Raw genomic sequence first — 24097 nt, forward strand, 5'->3', positions numbered from 1 at the left:
AATTTCGGGATTTTTTTAAAAGGGTGAGGGGGTGAGGGGGGGGGGGGGTCCCTTATTATGGTGGGCATATCCCTTATTTTCCAATGTTGACAGGTATGGCAGCAGAAACAGAGACTCATCAGACTTTTGTTGTTCAATTCTGGTGAGCCTGAATGAATTGTGACCTCCTCTAGGGGGTTTAAGCTTTAAACATTTACATCGAGGTCTGATGGACATGGGCTCTCTGCTTAATGAAAATTTAACTAAAGTAATGGAAATCCCACATATAGTGTCGCTTTTTTTTTTTTTTTTTTTTCATAAATGACCTGAATTCCTTTGATAGTCAAATGTTTTGCTAAACCGGGGCATTTGCTATAGTCTAATAATCCACCTTGCAGGAGGACCAGCGTTCTCATGTTTCAATAAGATGCTGCCCCCTACTGATAAAAAAAAAAACAACAGCACACCTTAGTATATTATTTTAAGTGACATTAAGACTAGAATGGGATTCATTTTCAGAGAAGTATTATTTATTAGAATTATTTATCACCAGCAGGCGAAAGCCATCATTCTCTCCAGCCAAACTGCACTCTTTTAAAGCCATTCCAAGGGAAGCGCACGAGTCAAACTCTTAAAAAATAGTCTCTACAAAGCTTTAGTGTGAATTTGCATAAGGTGATTTATAATGTTGGGATTAGTGCACACATACACACACATTCGATGGCGTTAATATTGAGCCAAGCGGTGCACTTTCAATCTATTGCATTGAAGATTTCTGTTCTTCACTTATTTTAAGCTTTCAATATTTTCCTAGCATATGGGAATTCAAAACAACAGTTTGTGTAAGCTATACAGGTGAGTTTGTCTTAATAAATTACTCAAAGTAAAGTATCAACTGCAGCCTTAAAGCCACTTTTTTCAACAAATCAAAAATTCTTCCTAACCATCTAAGGCAAAGCAGCAGCGAGAAGCATTTGGTCTGGCATGAGACGCATGTTGAGTAAATATCTTTGTAAATGCTCCACTTGACAGCTGAAAGAGTTTGACAGATCTGTCCTGAAAGCACATGGCTAGAGGTTTAAAGAGCAGATGTTTACAATAGTATTGTGGGTTATAAAATTAGGCCTTGTATAACAGTCTGGAATTTCTGCTCTGTTTAGAGATTAATAAACAAAAATCACTTTAATACAAGGTATATTATATCACTATAATATACATCAAGTGGGAGGAATCTAGTATGAAAAAACTTTGAGGCACAATTTCCTACACTGGAACACAGATGTCACTGCTTATGAATTGGGAAATATATAATTTTGCATATAGTGTGTGTGTTTATATAAGTGAGTATGCTGTTTAAATAGTTTTCATGGGTATATACACTCGCCGGCCACTTTATTAGGTACACCTTATTAGTACCGGGTTGGACCCCCTTTTGCCTTCAGAACTGCCTAAATACTTCGTGGCATAGATTCAACACAGTACTGGAAATGTTCCTCGGAGATTTTGCTCCATATTGATATGATAGCATCACACAGTTGCTGCAGATTTGTCGGCTGCACATCTACTGTATGATGTGAATCTCCCATTCCCCTACATCCCAAAGGTGCTCTATTGGATTGAGGTCTAGTGACTGTGGAGGCCATTTCAGTACAGTTAGCTCTGTCATGTTCAAGAAGCCAGTCTGAGATGATTGACGTATTATGACATGGTGCATTATCCTGCTGGAAGAGCCGTCAAATGATGGGTACACTGTAGTCATAAAGCGAAGGACATGGTCAGCAACAATACTCAGGTAGGCTGTGTTATTGACACAATGCTCAATTGGTAATAATGGGCCCAAACTGTGCCAGGAAAATATCCCTCACACCATTAAACCACCACCACCAGCCTGAACTGTTGATGCAAGGCATGTTAGATCCATGCTTTCATGTTGTTGACACCATATTCTGACCCTACCATCCTTATGTATCACCTGAAATCGAAACTCATCAGACCAGGCAACATTTTTCCAATCTTCTATTGTCTAATTTTGGTGAGCCAGTGCAAATTGTAGCCTCGGTTTCCTGTTCTTAGCTGAAAGGAGTGGCACCCGGTGTTGTCTTCTGCTGCTGTAGCCCATCTGTCTCAAGGTTGGATGTGTTGTGCATTCAGAGATGCTCTTCTGCCTTTCTCTGTTGTAATGAGTTTTGAGCTACTGTTGTATTTCTATCAGCTGTAACCAGTCTGGCCATTCTCCTCTGACCTCTGGCATCAACAAGGCATTTGCGCTCACAGAACTGCCGCTCACTGGATATTTTCTCTTTTTCAAACCATTCTCTGTAGACCCTAGAGATGGTTGTGCGTAAAAAATCCAGTAGATCAGCAGTTTCTGAAATACTCAGACCAGCCCGTCTAGCATCAACAACCATGCCACGTTAAAAGTCATTTAAATAACTCTAATAATAATAAGTCTTCCCAACTCTGATGCTCGTTTTGAACTGCAACATGTCTACATGTGTACATGCATTGAGTTGCTGCAACTTGCGTTTACGAGTAGTTGGACGGGTGTACCTAATAAAGTGGCCGGTAAGTGTGTAGGTGACAGCAAATTAATTGTATTCTTTTTTAAAGTTTTAAAATTCAGCAAGCAGTGCCACAATAAAGGCCTCTCAATACCAAAAGAAACACCAGCAGAGGTTTTTACGTTGGGTGCAATTAAAAACTTAAAATCGAGTCTCTTAAAATCGAATTATAAAAACGAAGGTCAGTTCAGTTTTGTGACACGTGATTGTATGGTGACTCGTCTCACAGGGGTTTGATTTGCGTTACGATTGGCTACCAGCTCCTGTAGCTGCAGAGCCCCGCCTCCGATGAAACAGAACGCAGGGCACACTGGGGCGGAGCAGTCCACAGGCCCCTCCCATAGTGGGCGGAGCGAATGGGCATCGTAAAATGTGACACGCCCCTTCTCAAAGTCGAGACACACTCCTAGTCTCGGTGGCAACGGATAAGTGACGCCGGTTGGCGAGGAAGGGCCGTTGCCATTAGTGAAGCCAGACTCTCTGTAATTAGCGTTGCAGTGATGGGAGTTGACAGAAGAAGGCAGGTAGATCTTTCCCATGCCCATTGTGAGGAAAGCAAAAGGGGGAGGAGAATCTGATGAATCTTCAGCTCCACTGTCATGACCGCTGTCTGGATCAAATCTGTAAAATGTAGATATGAATTTAGTGAGGTTACACATTTTACTAAAAAGTTGAGTCTTGTCTTTTTTCAATTTTTTTTTATCTGTATAATCTAAAATTAGTATAATCTGTTTAGTTCACTTCTAAAATATTATGAAATTATATTATTTAATAAACTAATCATAACTATTACAAAGTATTTTTGGTTTTGGTTTTCGGCCAAGTGCATCCAGAATTTTTGGGTTTCAGTTTTGGTCCAGAATTTTCATTTTGGTGTATCCCTACACATACCATATCAAATTAGTTATTAGTTATTTGGAAATGCCAGACAAACACCGGTTGCACAGCCCTTCTTTTAGCACTGTGCGACCCCTAAACATCAGAATTCAGAAGATTTGGGTAAATGACCCATGACTCCCATGACCCTTAAGATTGAGATTCCAAACATCAGATACAGTGCCTATTAAATATCCCCATACCCTGTGAAAATCTATACATTTACTCACATAAAACCCTGCTTTCAGAAGACCTTCAGGATAAAGTAGAACGGCACAGGTTAAGAGAAGGCTACAAAAACATTTCAAAGGCTGGAAAAGTTATTTGGATTATATTTGATTTCAGGCTTTATGACAGATAAAGTAATCATTTCAAAGAGGTATGGTGGTTTTATATAGGCACAGTATCTGTCTCTGAACAGACATGATAGTGTGTGTAACTGCAACTCCTTCATTATGGAAGCATAAAGAGCTACAGTGTTTTTTTTTTTTTGGTTGCAGCAAACTTTTTCTTTCTTACAGATAATTCTTGTCCCTTTATTATTAGAGTGGGTCTTTTCTATCTCCTTCCTGTTTTCATTTCTGAAATGTAGTTAGTACCTTGGACTTGCCATGTCTTGAGGAAGATGAAACCACTCTTGAAGTTTTGACTCCAGGCCTACGCCAACCTGAGGGAAACCCAAAGACAAATAAAACATTTAAACAGAGGAGATGTTTATACGTACAGCTGAAGTCAGAATTATTAGCTCTCCAGAATTATTAGCCCCCCTGTATAATTTCTTCCCCAATTTCTGTTTAACGGAGAGATTTTTTTCAACACATTTCTAAACATAACAGTTTTAATAACTCATCTCTAATAACTGAATTATTCTATCTTTGCTATTAGTAGTATTCTGCTTAAAGTGCAATGTAAAGGCTTAATTAGGCAAGTTAGGATAATTAGCAGTGCTGCCAACTACTTTCAATGAAAAGGCGCTAAGCTCTGCTCGAAAAGTCACTAAATGTTGCTAGATTATGTCATACATTATTTAGCATATAACTGACGTCATCACGTCCAGCAGTTTTTGTTTGTTTAACAGCCAATGGTCAATAAAGGGGTGTTTATATTTGCACTACACGTTATATATGCAGGTCAATTTGATTAAATGTATTGTTGTTTGAATACATTATATTAGTTGTCATGGTCACGAGCGATCCAACCTGTGCAGATTACTGGTAAACACAGATCACATAGAACTACAAATCCGCCATTTTATAGACTACAATTCCAGTCTGAAGCTGCACATGGACTGATTTCAGGACTATATACATAGCTCACAAACACACATACTTTGCCGAGTCTTGTAGAACTGTAAGTAAATATTACGACGCGTTTTCCTTGCCTTGCCGTGTTTTTGACCCTCGCTTTGTTTTGTTTGTTTATGTTGTATGCTGCCTGCCTTTTTGACCATCTGCCTGTTATTTTGACTACGACTCTGGATTGCCCTTAGACATCTGTTTGCTGCTGTATTGAATGTTGCTTGCCTGACCAATCTCTGTTCTGTGCATCACTTCACATTACATTATTATAGATGTATAATGAATATGTAGTAATCTCCCAGACCAAATAAACTCAGACAAGTTCCAAAACTTGCCACTAAATTATCTCTGATTGTAAACCAAGAAAATTTTAATTTAAAACAAAGGAGAAGCTGATCAGCTTGACTGTAATGTTACAAGGAAAATACCTGACGCTCGCAGGTGCAAAATCATTTGCTGTCGGCATGCAGAGGATCGATCTCTTCTCAGGTATGGAACTAATAATATGCCAAAACAATCTGTATTTGAATTGTGTTCATTTGAAATATTGATAGGCGAAGCAGTGGCGCAGTGGGTAGTGCTGTCGCCTCACAGCAAGAAGGTCGCTGGTTCGAGCCTCGGCTTAGTTGCCGTTGTGTGGAGTTTGCATGTTCTCCCTGCGTTTGCGTGGGTTTCCTCCGGGTGCTCCGGTTTCCCCCACAGTCCAAAGACATGCGGTACAGGTGAATTGGGTAGGCTAAATTGTCCGTAGTGTATGAATGTGTGTGTGAATGTGTGTGTGGATGTTTCCCAGAGATGGGTTGCAGCTGGAAGGGCATCCACTGCTTAAAAACTTGCTGGATAAGTTGGCGGTTCATTCCATTGTGGCGACCACAGATTAATAAAGGGACTAAGCTGACAAGAAAATGAATGAATGAATGAATTATTGACAATGGTAATTTAATAAATCTGAATTTTATATACTGTTTTGAATTTGAATTTCTTAATTTTAATTTCATAACCTGAATACTGAACATCTGACATTTTTCAAGGCTGAATTTTTTATAGATGTATTTTCAAACTTCAGATTTTTTGTGTTCTGAATTATTAGACTGCAGATATTTGGTTTGTAAAAATACAGTTTCAAGTTTTTGAACATAAAGAAATTCGGAACATCTGTGATTTTCAACTCTTCCCTGTTGATCACCCCTGACCTACTTTCTGCTGAATCTGAATTTCACAATCTGAATTTCTGGTTTTGAATTTTAGTATATTGAATTTGATGTTCTGAATTTTTTCATCTTGAAAAATTGAAACTGTATTTTTACAAACTGGATTTCTGCAGTCTAAATTCAGAACACAAAAAAACTGAAGTTTGAAAATGTCTAAAAAATTCAGCCTTGAAAAGTTCAGTTGTCTTAAATTTTTTAAGATGTTCAGTATTCAAGTTAAGAAATTCAAATTTAAATTAAGAAATTCAAATATTTTTATGGCATACAAAAATTCAGATTTATTAAATTACAATTGTCAATATTTCAGATTAACACAATTCAAATTCAGACTGTTTTGGCATATTATTAGCTCCATACTCAGGCTGCATGTACAGTTTGAGTGACTGACTGCTGTACGAGGAGTGGGCTGTCTATGAGTGCTCTGAGGCGGGGGAGGAACTGACAAAATCACCCACAGCTCATTGAGAGGAGTAGAAACAGTACAGTACGGACACATTAGAGTCTATAAAAATCTACAGTAACACTAAAAAAGTTGCTAGATTTGACGCTAGTCGCTTTTTGAAAATGTGTCGCTAAGGGGGTGTCAAAAGTCGCTAAATATAGTAACAAAGCCGCTAGGTTGGCGACACAGGTAATTAAGCAAGTCATTGTATAATGATGGTTTGTTCTGTAGACAATCTAAAAAAATATTGTTTAAGGGGCTGATAATATTGACCCTAAAATGGTTTTAGAAAAAAATATTCTGCTTTTAAAATAAAGACTTCACCAGAATAGAAATATTATTGAATTTATACCATATATATATTCAACATTATACAATATTTCTTGCTCTGTTAAACATAATAAAAAAGAAAAAAAAAAGAAAATAATAATAATAATTTTGACTTCAACTGTATATATTTTTCCTCTTCCAGAACTTGCCTTGACCAGATATGAGCCGGGCTCCACTGAGCATGCCCAGTAGTGTCGTCCCTGTGTTATGGCCACATCTCCCACCAGCAGATCCGCTGTCAGGTGGCAGGAGGTCAGTGCCCGATCAGCGGCCTGCAGCAGAGACAGACCGGGCACACTGCGGGCGCATCGCTGCTCCTTACTCACCACCAGTCTGTCCGCGTGCAGACCCCAGCGAGAGTCCAGGTAAAAATTCAAAACTGTCGAAGAGGCCAAGGGAGACAACAGCAAAGGGAACATGGGAGAAATTTGGAGGAGGACAGAAGAAGAGGGGAAAGAGGGACATAGAATTAAGGCACCAAACAAAAGGAGTTAAGGGTGGGTGGAAAAGGGACAAGAGAAGTATAGAATAGGAGATATACTGTATATGCAGAAGGAAGACATAGCATATAAAACAGCAATCAGGAAAACAGTAAACAAAGAAAGAAGACAAAGAAATGCAGTAGGGCTGGGCCGATAAAAGATATGATATTGAATCGCGATACAATTTATGTCATTAATAATGATAAGCTCTGGACTTTTTTACTCTATATTGATCTAAAAGCCAATCCACCGCAGAAATGTAAAATAATGGGATATCGATGTGTTGATATTAGAGATATTTAATGGACCTTCTCATTTTGTGGCTTCAGCCAATGATGGGATACTCTTGTAAATCTAAATAAATAAATAAATATAATTCTCATTCAATATGGAAAATAATGAATCGAGATTGCATTATTTCCGTACCGCCCAGCCCTAAAATGCAGTCTGGGAATAGCAGGGAGAATCAAGACTGCAAAGAGGGAAACGATTTGCATTCCAGCAGAAAGGCAGATTTTTTTCAAAACTAAATGTTCACATCATCTTAAAAATATAGTTACTATTAAATAATATATTGTTTGTAAGAATATTTTTTAATCCCTAAAATTAATAATCCTGTTTTTGATGGTATTTTGAATACAAAGTTAATAACAGCGTAAAAATCTATTAATCTTATCATAATTTCATTTACAGAAACATTTAAAAATCACAGATCTTTGAATAATTATGTATATATTCAGTAATGCTATTTTTAAGTGTTTTCATCTAATAACTTATGATTCTGTGTAATATAAATAAATTAATAAAGTTATCTACTCTTAAAAAATGTTTTGGAATAAGCTAATATTGACATTTAATTTGGGGAACATCTGCCTTCTGTTCGGAAGCTGCAAACCCTGGATTATTATTTGTAACAAGGGCCTCTATTTAATGTGTTAAAAAGCATTATGCAGCGTTAAAGATGCTTCTGGCCACATTTACAAAGTGAGTAGACATTCACATCAGAACAGAATATTTCACTACATCAAGGGTTTTGCATGGAAAATAAACAGAGTAAGTGGTGTAAATAATAAATGGCTCAAAGAATGTAAACATTAGGGAAATATACTCACCGGCCACTTTATTAGGTACACCCCCTTTTGCCTTCAGAACTGCCTTAATCCTTTGTGGCATAAATTCAACACGGTACTGGAAATATTCCTCATAGATTTTTGTCCATATTGACATTATAGCATCACGCAGTTGCTGCAGATTTGTCAGCTGCACATCTATGATGTGAATCTCCCATTCCACCACATCCCAAATATGCTCTATTGGATTGAGACCTGATGACTGTTGACGGCAAATTCTGACGCTACCATCCGAAAGTCGAAGCATAAATCGAGACTCATCAGACCAGGCAACGTTTTCTCAATCTTTTATTATCCAATTTTGGTGAACCTGTATGGATTGTAGCCTTAGTTTCCTGTTCTTAGCTGACAGGAGAGGCTGTCGGTGTGTTCTTCTGCTGCTGTAGCCCATCTGCCACAAGGTTCAGCATCTTTTGCATACCTCGGTTGTAACGAGTGGTTATTTGAGCTACTGTTGCCTTTCTATCAGCTTGAACCAGTCTGGCCATTCTCCTCTGACCTCTGGCATCAACAAGGCATTTTCACCCACAGAACTGCCGCTCACTGGATATTTTCTTTTTTCAGATCATTCTCTGTAGACCCTAGAGATGGCTGTGCGTGGCACCAACAACCATGCATCATTCAAAGTCAATGAACTAACCTTTCTTCCCCATTCTGATGCTCGGTTTGAACTGCAGCAGATCGTCTTGGCCATGTCAACATGCCTAAATGCATTGAGTTGTTGTAATGTGATAGGCTGATTAGAAATTGGCATTAACGAGCAGTTGGACAGGTGTACCTAATAAAGTGGACAGTGAGTGTATGAACAAGAACAAAGCTACGTTAACAGAAAGAGTTTTAAGGGCTATAAAAATGGAACAGGGAAGTTGGCAGTTTAGCACTGCTGTCATTAAAGCTGGGAAACAAAACATGGAAAAACAGAAAGCTTTGGAGACAGAAGAGAAGATGGGAATGGATAAAAATAAGAAAAAAAAAGAGAGAATAGAAGAAAGATGAGCAGATGAGTATCATTTGGAAATGAGTTTTGCTTCTACTATGTCTTGTGTTGAAGAGAAATATCTTACCTGGAGCTGGTGGTGTGTGTAAATATACTTCCTCGCTGTATTCTCCAAAGCCGGCCTTATTGCAGCCTCTCACTCTGAGCACATACACACTGTCCATCTCCAGCCTGTCAATCACAGCGCAGGTCCCGGTTACCTCCTCCAATCTCTGCCAGCCCCAGCGAGCGGCAGCCAATCCCCCGCGAATACCCCCTCTTGCCCCGCCCCCTGGCACTACCCCTCGTCGGCGAAATTCCACAGAGAAATGCCAGGCTGGAGTGGAGTCTTGGGGCAACCGCCAGCACAGGAAGAGCTGGTCATAGGCGAGGGTCCGCTGGGTGTCAATTACAGGTGCGAAAGGGGCTGATGGGATAGGTCATATTGATTAGTTTGCAAACAGAGTTGGTGATAAATAAGATTACATTTTGCAGGTAAAACCTTACTTTCAACATATCTTATTGCCTACTTTTCAATTTATATAATCACTGATAAATACAACTGAAACATTGTGGGGTGTATGGAATCTCATACTTTTTGGACATTATACTAATACCTACATCTGCAGAGTCTAATTTAAATCCTATTTAAGATTTGCATTATTAAATGAATGTAAATAAAATTACACTGAGTGTTCCTATAGAATAAATAAAAATAGAATAAACTGGATAAAGTTAATCAAGACAAACCTGGTTGAATTAAAAACAACCAGTGTGTTTCTATAAAGCTGTAACACCGAATAAATAAAAATAAAATAAACTGGATAAAGTTAATTAAGATGAACCTGGTTGAATTAAAAACTACTGCAAGTACTGCAATCTATTTGCATGTTGTTAGCATGTTAACACATTTTTAACACGTTACTAGCATATTTTAACACATTGCTAATGTATGTTAGCATTTTGTTATCAAGTTTCTATGAGATTTCAACACATTGGTAATGTATTGCTAGCCAACTTTTGCATGTTTTTAGCATTCACACGTTTGCATGTTAGCATTGTTAAAAGGCTTCTGTCTTCAGCATACTGATTATGTGTTGCTAGCTTGTTTTGCATTTGTGATGCTAGCTTGCTATGCATGGTGTTAGCATGTTAAGACATTGTTAACGTGTTTCTAGCATATTTCAACACATTGGTAATCATGTTAGCATATTGTTATCAGCTTTCTATCATATTTCAACACATTGGTATTGTGTTGCTGACCTAGTTTTGCATTGTAGCATTCGCACATTGTTAGCATCTTTCTAGCATATTTCAACACATTGGTAATGTGTTACTGTTTTGTTTTTTACATGTTAACATGTTGTCATTAGGGTTTCTATCATATTTCAACATACTGATAATGTGTTGCTAGCTTGTTTTGCATGTTGTTAGCATGTTAACACATTATTAACACATTTCTAGCATTTTTCAACACATTGGTAATGTATGTTAGCATATTGTTGTCAGGTTTCGATCATATATCAACACATTGGTATTGTGTTGCTAGCCTAGTTTTGCATGTTTTTAGCATTCGCACATTATTACCATCTTTCAACACATCAGTAATGTGTTACTGTCTTGTTTTTTGCGTGTTGTTGTTATCAGGTTTCTATCATATTTCAACATGCTGATAATGTGTTTCTAGCTTGTTTGCATGTTGTTAGCATGTTAACACATTGTTAGCATCTTTCTAGACTATTTCGACACATTAGTAATGTGTTACTAGTTTTGTTTGTTGTTAGCATTAGCACATTGTTGACATGTTTCTAGCATATTTCAACACATTGGTAATGCATTGAGGCGACACAGTGGCACAGTAGCTAGTCCTGTCGTCTCACAGCAAGAAGGTTGCTGGTTCTCCCTGCGTTTGCATGGGTTTCCTCCGGGTGCTCCGGTTTCCTGCACAGTCCAAAGACATGTGGTACGGGTGAATTGGGTAGGCTAAATTGTCCGTAGTGTATGAGTGTGAATGAGGGTGTGTGGATGTTTCCCAGAGATGGGTTGCGGCTGGAAGGGCACCCGCTGCATAAAAACGAGCTGGATATGTTGGCGGTTCATTCCGCTGTTGCGACCTCGGATTAATAAAGGGACTAAGCCAACAAGAAAATCAATGAATGAATGAATTAATGAATTAATTAATTAATGATAATGTATTGCTAGCTTGTTTTGCATGTTGTTAGCATTAACACACTGTTAGCATGTTTCTAGCATATATCAACACATCAGTAATGTGTTGCTAGCTTGTTAGCATGTTTCTTGCTTCACATTGGTAATATGTAGGTAGCTATTTCAGCATGTCAATATAATGTTTAACATATTACTATCATGCTTAAGATACCCCAGATTGCAAAATGTTAACATGTAGTTAACTCATTTCCACATGGTGCTGACATCTTATCACATTATTCGAATGTTTCTAACATGTTTCAGCACAATCTTAACATGTAGCTAGAAGGATTTAGCATGATGCTACAATATGACATTGTTATACCAACATAACGTTGGTATAATTCTAGTATCAGCACATGGTAAAACATCCTATTAGCTTGTTTTGGCATTAATGCTAAGGTTTTCCAGCACATTGTTAGCATGTTTCTAATAAGCTACAATACTTTGCTATTTTCTTGCTAACGAGTTTTAATATGTTGCTTGCATGTTTTAGCATACAGCGAGCTTTGCCTACACAGCACTCATACATTGTGAAGATGTTTATTTCATGTGCTTCTTTATACAGTATAACACCTTGTAGATTCACAGATTTTGAGTGGTTTTTATAAACTGTTCATGTGTATTTGTTTCTTTTCCTACCCTGAATGAAGTTCAGGTCAGTGAGGAGTTTGAGCTCTCTGGAAATATCAAGCTGGAAGTGACGAAACGAGGGATCGGCAGAGAGAGCAAAATGCTGCATAGATTCAATAGACTGGGCCAATCTGTGCAAAAGACAGACGACAGTCCAGCATTCTCAGAATCGGGGAACAGACACCAGTATTATCAGCAGACAGTGAGGCAGTCAGTGGGGGACGCACCTGTTGTGTGTTATTCTAGCTGCGTGAACAAAGCTCGATGGGTCATTTTCTTTGAGCAGCTCTTGGGTGAAAGCCATCAGTCCAGCATGCTCCAGCAGGCTGCGTTTTTCGGCCACCTGACTGGACAAAGCATCTGCCCTTCTCTGCCGTGAACCTTCCAGAGCCTGCGCCAGCATTGTCTGCCTCTCGGTTAGCAGCGCCATTATCTCCTTCACACAGTGAGAGAGCTGCTCTTTGGCCGATACGCTGTTCACCTGCGTTCATGCATACAGACAAGAGCACAGTGCATCAAACATCTGCTTTGCTTTTGTGTGAGATGATGGAAAAGGTGGCTGTACCTCAGTTTGAGTGACAGCGCTCTCCAGTTGTGTGATCTGAGTCAACACCATGTCCTGATTGGACAGGATGTAGTTCAGCTCCTTGGTGATCTTGTCCTGGAGTTTACAAAAATATACAATTTTAGACATAGCATTTGTGTGTGTGTCTACATTTTTTTAATGAATTTACAAAACATATTAAATTATCTGGTGGCGCAGTGGGTAACACTGTCGCTTCACAGCAAGAAGGTCACTGGTTTGAGCCTTGGCAAACAAAGAGTTTGCATGTTCTCCCCGTGTTGGCGTGGGTTTCCTCCAGGTGCTCCCGTTTCCTCCACAAGTCCGAAAGCATGCACTATAGGTGAATTGGGTAGACAAAAATTGTCCGTAGTGTATGTGTGTGAATGAGGGTGTAATGAGAGTGTTTCCCAGTGAAGGGCATCCGCTGAGTAAAACATGTGCTGGATAGATTGGCAGTTCATTCTGCTGTGGTGACCCCTGATAAATAAAGGGACTAAGCCGAAAAGAAAATGAATGAATTAATTAATTAAATTATCTTAATGGTAGAGTTGACCCAACAATGCTGCCATCGTTTACTCACCCTTCACTCTTTCCAAAAGTAATTTAGTATCTTTTTTCTGTTGGTCACTCAAGAACATATTTTAAAGAATGTTGGAAAACAGTAGTCATTGACTTTCACTGTACTTTTCCTCCTTCTACAGAAGTCAGTGGTAACCGGTTTACAACATTCTTCAAAATATCTTCTTCCAAGAGTTCACACTTAGCTAAAGATTGATAATAAAGCGTGTTTGCCAAACTGTCACGGGAGAAAGACTCAGGCAGGTCTCGAGAGCTCCCCCAAATTTGTTCGCTCAGCCTATTCCTTGATTATTAGGGGTTGACACGGTGGAATGATCCGCCAACTATATCAGCATATGGCTATGTTGTAAAGGTAAAGTACTAAAACACTTTAATACTGTGCCAATTTGCTTTATACAATTCCCTTATACTCCATGTCTTTGGACTGTGGGAGGAGACCGATGTACCCGGGAAAAAACACTGCGATCAAGGGGAGAACATGTAAACTCCGCACAGAAACATCAACTGGCCCAGCCAGGACTCAAATCAGTGACCTTCCTGCTGTGAGGTGGCTGTGCTAACCGTTGAGACCCCATGCCACCCTGTCCTAGATTCATCTAGGAAAGAGGAGGAGAAATAGGGATGAATGGGGGATTCTTTGGAGTGATGATGACTGAAGGCCGGTTAGGGCCTATGTAGCATGTTAGGGCCTACTCACACTATGCTATCCGAACTGTGCCCAGGCTCGTTTCCCAGATCATTTGAGAAGTGTGAGTGCTCTGAATCGGGCTCTGGCACAGTTCACTTGGGCTTTGGCGTGGTACGCTTGTGTGTGAGCAAAATGTGCCTGAGTCTAAAACTGACAGCGAGATGTGACTTTTAGGGGACTGTTTGATACGGATTTATTAATCATTCTTACTGTTCAATGAACGCAAACTGTCGTAATTTATTAAAGACACAAACCCCTTACTGCAGGACAGCAGCACCTTCAGCAAACCTCCTAATTCCTGCAGCACAAGGATTTTATGATTGTTTATGAGCGTCAACAGTGGCGGATCTGTTCGGCAAAATATTTAGCTGCTGTTTCAACCTAGGCGGCCGCCTAGGGCAACAGAATAGAGAGGGTGGCGTCCCCGAAACTAGCCTCGCCACCTGCATCCTCAGTTATATCTGTGTCTAGGGCGGCAGATAAGAGAGAGCGGCGTCCCCTAAACTACCTTCACCACCCGCGCCCTCAGTTATATCCACGTCTAGTGTGGCAGAATAGAGAGAGCGGTGTCCCCGACACTACCCTCACCCCCCGCGCCCACAATTATATCCGCGTCTAGGGTGGCAGAATAGAGAGCACCCCACCCCCACCCGGCAGTTCAGCTTGCTCCGGCCCTGCTGGTCATTGCATATCAAACAACTTAAACGATATAACTAAAGAAATCTCCACTGTGTTGAGCGAGAGTGCTTCTTACTAAACAGCTAATCATCAATGACTTAAGCGTGCCCAGGCCAGAATGTAATGTGAGTGCGGGGTGTCGGGGGAGACGGTAGGGGGGACAAACGTTCCTTGGCCTGATTCAGGGCAACTGTACATAGTGTTAAGCCTGGTTTATACTTCTGCTTCAAGTGACCGGCGTAGCCCACGGCGCATGCAACGCGCGTAGCTGTGCATTTATACTACTGCGCGCTGTCTGTTGGTCTGCATTAACACTTCTGAAACGCTAGTTGGCAGTGAGGTGTAAATGTTCCTCTGTGTCGAGTTTCTTTGTTGCTGTTTTGGTTTTCCTGAACACTTCCGGGATGTACAAGTGGCTCAAACTCGCTCATTTTGAGGCAGGAACCGGCGGACGTGCAGCAACTTTAACTATGAGGTAAACACAAAACAAAACTTTCCATCTGGAGCTCCTTTACAGGACTCCACACTTGTAAACAATGGCTCCATCATGTTCGCACCATTCATGCGGCTCTCGGTCCCGCCCAGACTCGTCAGCGCTACCAAGCCGACCAATCACAAAGCTTGCGCTACGCGTCATTGCAATGTGTAGTTACATTTTTTGAGAGGTGCCCGTCAGCGACGACGATGGCCACGGTGAAGGGCTATGCGTCAGCGCCGTAGCATACGCCGGCGTTTGATACAGAAGTATAAATCAGCCTTTAGACTGCACGAACATGGCTCCCATGTCACACTGTAAGATCTCAGCTGTAAAGTCAGACTGAACGACAAAGAAGACACGCCAAACACAACAGAAAAGTTCGACGTCAACCACCGTGACACTTTCACTATCCTGCGTTCTGATAGCTAATTTGGGACCCGCCGTGGTCAATCATAAGCACGTGATCCTCTTGAAATTAGTTTGTAAATAAATTACACTTTGTGATCATAACTCATAAAGGCTTGGGACCACTTCAAGGTGAATAAATGTTAAATGCATTTTCATTTTCGGGTGAACTGTCCCTTTAAATGCAAATGATTTATCTACCTTAATTGTTGTGAATATAAAATATGGCTGAAATAATGTTCCATGGTCATTTAGTGTGCAATATACTCTGAAACATACTCAAGTATGAATATATTTTTTAATAAGTGATCATAAAAATATTACTTATAATTTATATTATTGCTTTCAAATGGGTAAAATCACATGTGTAAAATGCATCATACTTGTTGCCATTTGCAACAGATTTCAAAAGCCATTGTGAATGTAAATATTTTTATGCTCATCAGATTAAAGAAAAAAAACATCTTCATAGAGAAACATACCTCACTTACATAAAGTTAACCCACAACTGAGCGTGTTTACCTGTAATGTCCAAGTTTTCAGTCGTAAACTAAGTAGTAGTACTGAATAATACTGATATATTGCACTGTTTCATACAATTGTTGCCATTGTTTCATACTGCTTGTGTATTGCTTTGGTCCAGCCAAAAGGTGGCAGTGTTGTAGCATTTAAAAGAAAATCTGAAACATCTTTCACTACATTTTCTCCACATTTGCCAACACAAGCAAAATTACATTAATTTTGATGCAAGATTAAAACAGAGGTAAAATGATAAACAAACCTTGAGAGTCTGGTAGGCTTGGGTGACGGGTGCAATTTTGTGACCCGCATGGACTCGACGCAGTTTACAGAGAGAGCAGAGAAGCATCTGACATGACTTACAGTAATACTGCAGCCTCTCCTGATCGTGTTCTGGGCATGTCAGCACCTACAGACAGACACAATTCATGATCATCTGTTGATAATAACGTCTCATCTGCATATGCAACTGACTCAAATAAAGGGCCCTCAAATAAATACCTAGAAGTATAAATGATACTATAAATTATATATAATATTGTTTTCAATCATATTTTGTATGGTGAGGGTGTAAAAATGTTAAGTTTAACGTAATTATTACATCTGCGCAAATATGTCCCCCACCTTCAATCATGGACCAGTCCAGCAGTCAAATCAGTAAAGATCAAACGAAATAGTTTATATATTATGTTTAGTTGTGAATTCCTCTTAAGAAAATTAATCATTTCAAAACTTTTACAAGGTGTTTAACATGTTATTATTTTGCATTAAGATAAAATGTAGAACAAGAGATCGAATGATATAAGAAAAAAACTAAATAATAATAAAAAAATGTAAGTACAAAAAGTAGATTTTAGATCTTTTGGACCCCTTGGCTGGAATTGTTTAGGGCCCCAAAATCAATAAATTCGCCCCAGGGTAAGCCCCTCTGCCATGAATGCAGATGGAAGTTAAGTATCAGTAGCATTGAAAACAGAACTGGGACGTCTTTTTATGGCTAAAATCAACAAGATGGTGGTCCTTATATGTCAAAAATTTCAACAACAGAAAAATCATGTTTTTTATATTTGCTGGATTTCCCTCATCCTGTGTTAATGCCTATTTTAAAGTGACTCAGGAAAAACGAGTGATGTAAATGCCAAATTTTAAATAAAAATCTGTTAATTTACATTTAAAAAAAAGCTTTTACACTCGCATGAGGTGATTTTAGACTTGCCAAAGAAGGCTAAATGCAAATAATGGGAGATGGAAATGCATTTGCCAAATAAACTCTGGTGTAGCATAATCAGCTGTTTCCATTATGCTTGACTTGTTTACTGTTGGTTACTAGGTTACCAATACTACATTCAGCCACTCTAACTACTTTACTTTACATTTGGGATTTTTTATATTTGTGCAAACTTCACTTAGCAACAGTAACTACCCACATAGCAAAATTTCTCTGGCCCGGCTCTGGCCCACACAATCAGGCTTTGCTTGGCCCACATGCCGCAGTGAATTACGGTATATGACTGGACCAAGTCTGGCTTCCACACAAGGGCCAAACATGGACCACAACTGGGTCTCAGCCAAGGTAATAACTCATAACTGGGCCAGATAGGTTGGTGTGTCTTGATGTGGTGTGCTTTTTCTCAAAGCGACCTCATTGGTAGAATTTTTTTCATTCATTAATTTTCTTTTCGACTTAGTCCTTTTATTTATCTGGGGTCGCCACAGCAGATACCACCACCAACTTATCCAGCATATGTTTTATGCAGAGGATGCCCTTCCAACTGCAACCCATCATTGGGAAACACCCATACACTCTCATTCATACACATACACTACGGACAATTTTAGCTTATCCAGTTCACCTGTACCGCATGTCTTTGGACTTGTGGGGAAAACTGGAGCACCCGGAGGAAACCCACGGCAACACGGGGAGAACATGCAAAATAGCGACCTTCTTGCTGTGTGGCGACAGCACTATCTACTGTGTCACCATGTCGCCCAGAATTTCTTTCTTATATCAAAAATAATTTTAATGTATGTTAAATGTGGGTCAAGACAGGCCAAAAAGAGTGACATATTAATTTTTACCATTTGGCCCAAATACTAAATTTTACATCTGACCCAAATCTTGTGTGCCGCCTTAAAGACAGTGCCACCTCTGCCAAACCCAGGCCATGTTTGGCCCACATGCTGTATACAAGTTCCGGATGAATGCCTCCTGTGCCAGCCTTATGCCAAATCTGGGCCAGATTTCTTTGCTACCTGGGTAGGGGCTTACAGATTATGATTATCTTGTTTCTTGCAGAAATACATCATATTTTTGGAAGTAAATACAGTTTCATGTAGAATCATTTGTCATCGGATCCTGGACCTCAAGGAATGAGAGGTAATTGGGTATAAATGGTGGATGCTCACCTTTGGCCTGAAGTTGAGTGTGGGCTGAACATGTTCGTGCTGGGCTCGAGGAGTGCCCCAGGGGTGGTAGAGTTTGAAGCACTCATTGCAGAAGCTGGCTCTGCAGTCTGCGCAGCCTTTAGTGGCCTCCAGGGCCTGTGGGGGTTTACAAAACTGACACATCACTGCCACACTGCCCAGACTCACTGTGTGTCTATACCTATAGTCAGCAGGAGAAACAGAGAGAGAGAGATCCTTTAGCAAGGCATTCTTTTGTTTTGTTTTTCGTCTGCAAGTACTGTATGTGGTTTTAATCAGACTAAATATATTTTATTTTTTTATTATCGTTTTATTTTTATTTTTAAGATTTTATTCAGATTAAAATAACCTAAATGGATTTATTGTGTTTTTAATATTTTATTTACAAATATAATGTCTGTAATCAAATGTGTAAAAATTTTATAAGAATGTTGACAGTAAGTAATATAAACAAGTATAAACTGAAGATTTTATATTATATTATATTATATTAAAATTCTCTTAGAATAAATTAAACAATTAGGTTATTAAATTTGGAAATTAATTTAAAGACAAAAAAAATAATTTTATATTTATTGCATTGTATTATTTATTTACAGACAAACATAATGCAACATTATAATAACATTGAACACTAAACATTGTGTTTTTAAGAAGCAATAAATAAATAAATAAAAAGTTAATGATAAAATTATAATATAATATAATATAATATAATATAATATAATATAATATAATATAATATAATATAATATAATATAATTTATGCCTGAATGTATTTGGATATGTATTATTACCTTTCCACAATCCTCTCCAGTGCCAGGTTTCTCATGCACTCAGCCAGTCCTCTCTCACCTAGTTCTACATCTCGCCCACAGGGGGCGCAAGGAAACAGCATAAGAGGTGGGGGGCCGTCCTTTCGCCTGCGACCCGGGTATGTCCCAGAGCCTAAACAAAAACACCCACAGTCACATTACTTGAACATATCAACCTGTTTACATGGAACTAATCATGCGCATATCCAAAGTTGCAAATTTATACAGAAGTCTACGCTGCAAAAATAATCTTGCTGCCTCAGTTGAATCAAATGAACTTTTCTAGTCATCTCAACTCATAATAAAACTGACTAAAAATATCAAGGTAAACTTTGTATAACTTCAATTTGTTTGTTGAAACCTGATTAATTTATTACAATAAGTTAAAGCAGCCTAAAAAAAATTTGTTTTCTTGACTTTTTGTATTATAAAATGTTTCACAGTGCAGTTATCCAAACACATCAGCAGGCAAAATCACTTTTTAATCACAATTTATTTGATAAATTTGCTTCCATATTAGTTTATATGCATATCTTTTTTTCTGATGAAGATTTTGAGCACATGACCTTATCATGCACATTTCCTTTGAGAGTTTTTTTCATGTAGTATCCTACTAAAATAATTGGGCGAAGCATAGCTGCTGAAGACACTTTTTACACACCTGAGCGCAACAGGCGGTCCACGCGGTCAGATTTAGGCATGGGTCTGCGCATCTGTCTTGGTGAGCGCATGTTTGGGGTGGAAGCGGGTGAGTTGGGCTCCGGCGGGAGCTCGGGTTGAGGATACCCGCTTTGAATCAGCACCTCTGAGGCACACATCAGGCACACGCTGTGCAGACACGGAAGTACAATGGGCTGCTTGACAATGTCCTTGCAGACGGGACACTGCAGCTCCTGCTCCATACTCTTCATAGTGAACTGAAAACAAAGAAAGAGGATGAGGGAGAGGAGGAAAGATCACAGTTGGGTAAACTTAGAGCGCAGTAAATGGGAGAGCACAATATTTTGTAACAATCCTATTTGCTGAAATTATGATAGAAAAACTCAACAATTGTGTTCTCAAGACTTTCAGAAAAAGGAATAAAATAGTGTGAGACTGATAATGAGGAAGAAGGAATAACGTCAAATACTCTCCTGCCTATACACACTGCATTTCAAACGCTCTGCACAAGCTGTAATTAGTTTTATTCAATTTGATGCAAAGATGATATGAAACATACATAAATATAAACGTTCATACATTGTTTTTATCAAAATATTAAACATTTTTAAGGATTTAAGATGTTGATGATCATTAAACATGTCTAAACAGTCTTGTGAATTGGGATGCGAAGATTAACCGGTTTCACTAATAACTGCGATTTAATTCGTCACAGTTAATTATTCGTAAAGGCTTCTCAACATTGCATTTCTGCATGGAAAAAATATGCAGCAACTAAAAGTTATGCCAACTGTGCAGTAGTTAGTACACCAAGAACAATAACCACACACACTAGACTAACTATGACTGGGGCTATTAAATAAGGCAAGCTTGTGCAAGTTCGTTATTTCCAATGAAGGGACGCGACGAACATGCTCACGATTTTCAGGCACACCTAGTTGAGATGACAGGTGGCTTTTGTGACCGCGGGAATTGCAAAGGGCTAAAGTTTAAGGAAGAAGCAATGGAAAGTACACAAATTTGCAACCCCACTTAAAGTTAAAAATAATGGCACTGATGAGAGCGATCACGTGGCGAATGCCAGCCTAGATCAATCGAGTGTTTTTGGAGAGAGTGCTGAAAGACTCAAGCCTGTTTCACATCGCAAGCGAGAGCAGAGCGTGTGGTTTTTTTTTTTGGCGTCCATGTTAACAGATTAGAGCTTTCATACTGCACGCAGAAGCAGTGTGTCAACCTGAGGCGTGAGCATCGTTGAAGCAGCAGTGGCACGACAGTTTCGCCGTTGGATCTATTTTTGTCGGTGCATTGATAATGACCAAAAACACATTGAATGAGCAATTTTACCCAATAAAGGCATCGATAATATCCACTTATTTTTATATATTCAATTAAATTAACTTAAACAGCTAGAAAAGCAACAAATATTTAGTTGGGTCTTAACTACAAAACGAAATTGAAAACAATCTTAAACTAGTTTTAAACTAGTGGGGTATTGAAATCAATTAATGCAGTTAATCGAGTTAACCGTGAAACTGTGATTATTTCTTAGACTATAATCGTACAACCAAAATTCATAATCGTTGCATCCCTACTTGTGAAAAGGGTCTATTAATGTTCTTGACTTTAGTCAAAGAATTACTGTAATGTTATCTTCAAAATATTAACTACAGCATGGGCTGCAGCTATTTTATTTTTTTCTATTATCATGAAATAAAATATAACAGTGAAGCAAATATAACTGATTAAAAGTCCTAAAAGGTTATTAAAAATAATTTTGTGATTCACATTTATTTGATCTAAAGCCTCATAATTACAATTGAATATAACTTTATTTTTATTTATTTATTTCCTTTATATTCATTCATTCATTTTCCTTCAGCTTAGACCCTGATTTATCAAAGGTCACCACAGCCGAATGATCCACCAACTATTCCAGCACATGTTTCGTATAATCGTTCTAATATGCTTATTTGCTGCTCAAGAAACAATAGTTTTAGTTCTCTGTGGTGCATTATATGTAAGACAAATATTTTTTCATGATTATCTGATGAACAGAACTCTTTTATGTGTCATTGTCAAAGTATTTAATGACAGTTCTAAAACAAAAACTGGCAAAACACATACTCCCTTATATGAAGAAGGTAATCTCTAAATTTAAAGGTGTTTACATTCAGTTAAAAATGCTAAACTTTTATGTATTTTTACTGTTCATTAACAAAACAGTGGTACAGTATTTGGGGGTCTGGGTACATTAAAATGATTAAAAATGGGTTTCAAAGAGCAAGTTTTTAAAAATTATACCATTATGGTTTTGCAAATTAGATTTTAAATCTATTTGCGGCATAAGTACTTGTCAGCATATTGATTGCTTGTATTTACCACGTTAGTTTTTCCGTTTAGTTTTTACCAGCCTGATCTCACGTGAAAAAAGTATTTTACGTTTTAATATTTTAGTGGCTAATTCGTACGAGTTCAGTCGTACAAACTTGTAAGAATTTAAAAAGGAGGCATGGCACCTAACCCCACCCCTAAACCCAACCGTCATTGGGGGATGAGCAAATCGTACTGAATTGTGCGAATTAGATAGTACAAATTCATACGAAATAGCCACTAAATCTAAAAGTTATGAATTGCCATGAGATTGTGTTGGTTTTTACGAATCCATCTGACAACATTGTCAACTGAATGTGATTTTTTTAAAAGTTGAAATTTAGTACATTATTGTCAGTTTAAATGTACTCTTTAAGTGTTTAAGTCATATTTTGCACAGGATTTCTGAGCTCCATGATTGATGAATGATAGTTATTTCTGGGTATGATGACGATGAGTTTATTTTGTGTCATCTATTTTCCAAGAGTCATGTCATCCACTAATGTTGTTTAGGTGAATTTTTACACATCTGTAGAATAAACATGAAACATATATATGGGTAACGTCATCATCATTTTCACAAAATAATGTCTTTTACAGTTTCTATAAATATAATTATCAGAAAATTGCACTTTAAAAAAGAATTGATGTTTTTCTCAAGCCACTAAAATGCATTGAAAATGGTGTCATGTAAATGCACCCTCTGTTGCACATAAAGAGGAAGGCGGTATACGATGAGTAAAGAAATGAAACTTTCATGCTGTCTGCATGGTTGCTATGAGAGATTCGCACACCTTTTATAAATAGCTGTCTCTGGTGCACATACTGCGACTCTCTTTAAAAATGGATAGTGACCTGTTAATGATTTAAACGGACAGCTGGGTGACATTGGACACTCTGCGAAGGCCACATCAGCTAAAGAATGACCTTGTCCATCACACAAACACAACATGACATGTTTCTGGTGACTCCTTTATGCACTAAGCAACGGATCTCACACCTGTTTTTTCTAAGTTTGTTTTTACAGACGCACAAACACAGCACAGTGCAAATACAGTAGGCTGGTTATAAATATTAAAACGCTAGTTATTATAAGGACTTATACAATGGCTTTGCAGTCCTGTATCTTGGCATTAAACAAGCAGTTTACCCCCTATATGCTGTAAACGCATGCGTTAGCAAGGCCTTCGTTAGCTCGTAAAACATTATTGTTTTTTTTTTCATGTCGCGGTCATTCAGCAATGTCAACCAGCCCTACACGTCACCCCATCCAACAAAAAAACAGATTTAACGTTAATTCACATCCTATAAACGCGACGAAAGGTTTGACCTACAGACAGGACTGTGTACCCGGTCAAAACGAGCTGTGTTCGGCAGCGCCCTAGCTTACCTTCACCTGAAATCTGGGCGCCATTACGTGATGCTGCTGCATGTGTTTAATCTATACGACACTGAGAACTGCTGCACGTTGCACGCGTTTAATTGCAACAAATGCAGAACCTGCTTGCAGTTTTGCAGCCAGCTACATTAATTACATCAATAAAACACCGCACACCATCGAAGCTCCACGTTACGACGCGGATTTACATTCATTCTGTTCTAATCTCGCAACACCTACCGTTTATGTTCCGCTTCGCCGCAGTAGATCATCATATGTCAGTGGAGAAATGTTCCTTTGGCCGCCATTGCGTGTTTCAGGTTGGTATGTAGGTTAGTAGGATGTCGCTGCATCCGCACGCAGCTGGAGATGCTTTTAAACGCTCTCCGTCTCCAGCCCGCATCCCGTTTCC

The 24097-nt window shown here is 38.7% G+C and overlaps 1 protein-coding gene across 6 annotated transcripts; it reads right to left on the reverse strand.

The window, feature by feature from the left end:
• Nucleotides 1–487: 487 nt before the first annotated feature.
• On the reverse strand, nt 488–24097 carry trim46b (tripartite motif containing 46b). Of its 6 annotated transcripts, none has more exons than XR_012394452.1 (12): nt 23926–24097; nt 19939–20194; nt 19260–19410; nt 18445–18643; nt 16301–16447; nt 12692–12787; nt 12354–12607; nt 12136–12257; nt 9374–9712; nt 6847–9234; nt 4016–4083; nt 488–3161 (listed from the first exon to the last, which is right to left on the reverse strand). XR_012394452.1 is itself a non-coding variant. In XM_005159406.5 (12 exons), the coding sequence occupies exons 2-12, from the start codon at nt 20186–20188 to the stop codon at nt 2723–2725; spliced, it is 2295 nt and encodes a 764-aa protein (XP_005159463.1). In that variant the 5' UTR covers nt 20189–20194; nt 23926–24097; the 3' UTR covers nt 488–2722. The 6 variants fall into 6 exon arrangements, 3 of the variants coding, with proteins under 3 accessions (XP_005159463.1, XP_009292294.1, NP_001076569.1); XR_012394451.1 differs by lacking the exon at nt 23926–24097 and adding an exon at nt 23698–23903; XM_005159406.5 differs by having other exon boundaries at nt 6847–7076.

The sequence above is a fragment of the Danio rerio genome, chromosome 19 (assembly GCF_049306965.1).
Source record: "Danio rerio strain Tuebingen ecotype United States chromosome 19, GRCz12tu, whole genome shotgun sequence".
Lineage (NCBI taxonomy): Eukaryota > Metazoa > Chordata > Actinopteri > Cypriniformes > Danionidae > Danio > Danio rerio.

What these genes read in the sequence shown, in the direction of transcription:
- trim46b (XM_009294019.4), bottom strand. Translation starts at nt 23,739, where the DNA reads ATGCAGCAGCATCACGTAATGGCGCCCAGATTTCAGGTGAAG. An exon ending in GCTAGAATAACACACAACAG is followed by an intron (nt 12,258 to 12,353) that starts GTGCGTCCCCCA and finishes TCTTTTGCACAG; the next exon opens with ATTGGCCCAGTCTATTGAAT. An exon ending in TGACCTGAACTTCATTCAGG is followed by an intron (nt 9,713 to 12,135) that starts GTAGGAAAAGAA and finishes CTATCCCATCAG; the next exon opens with CCCCTTTCGCACCTGTAATT.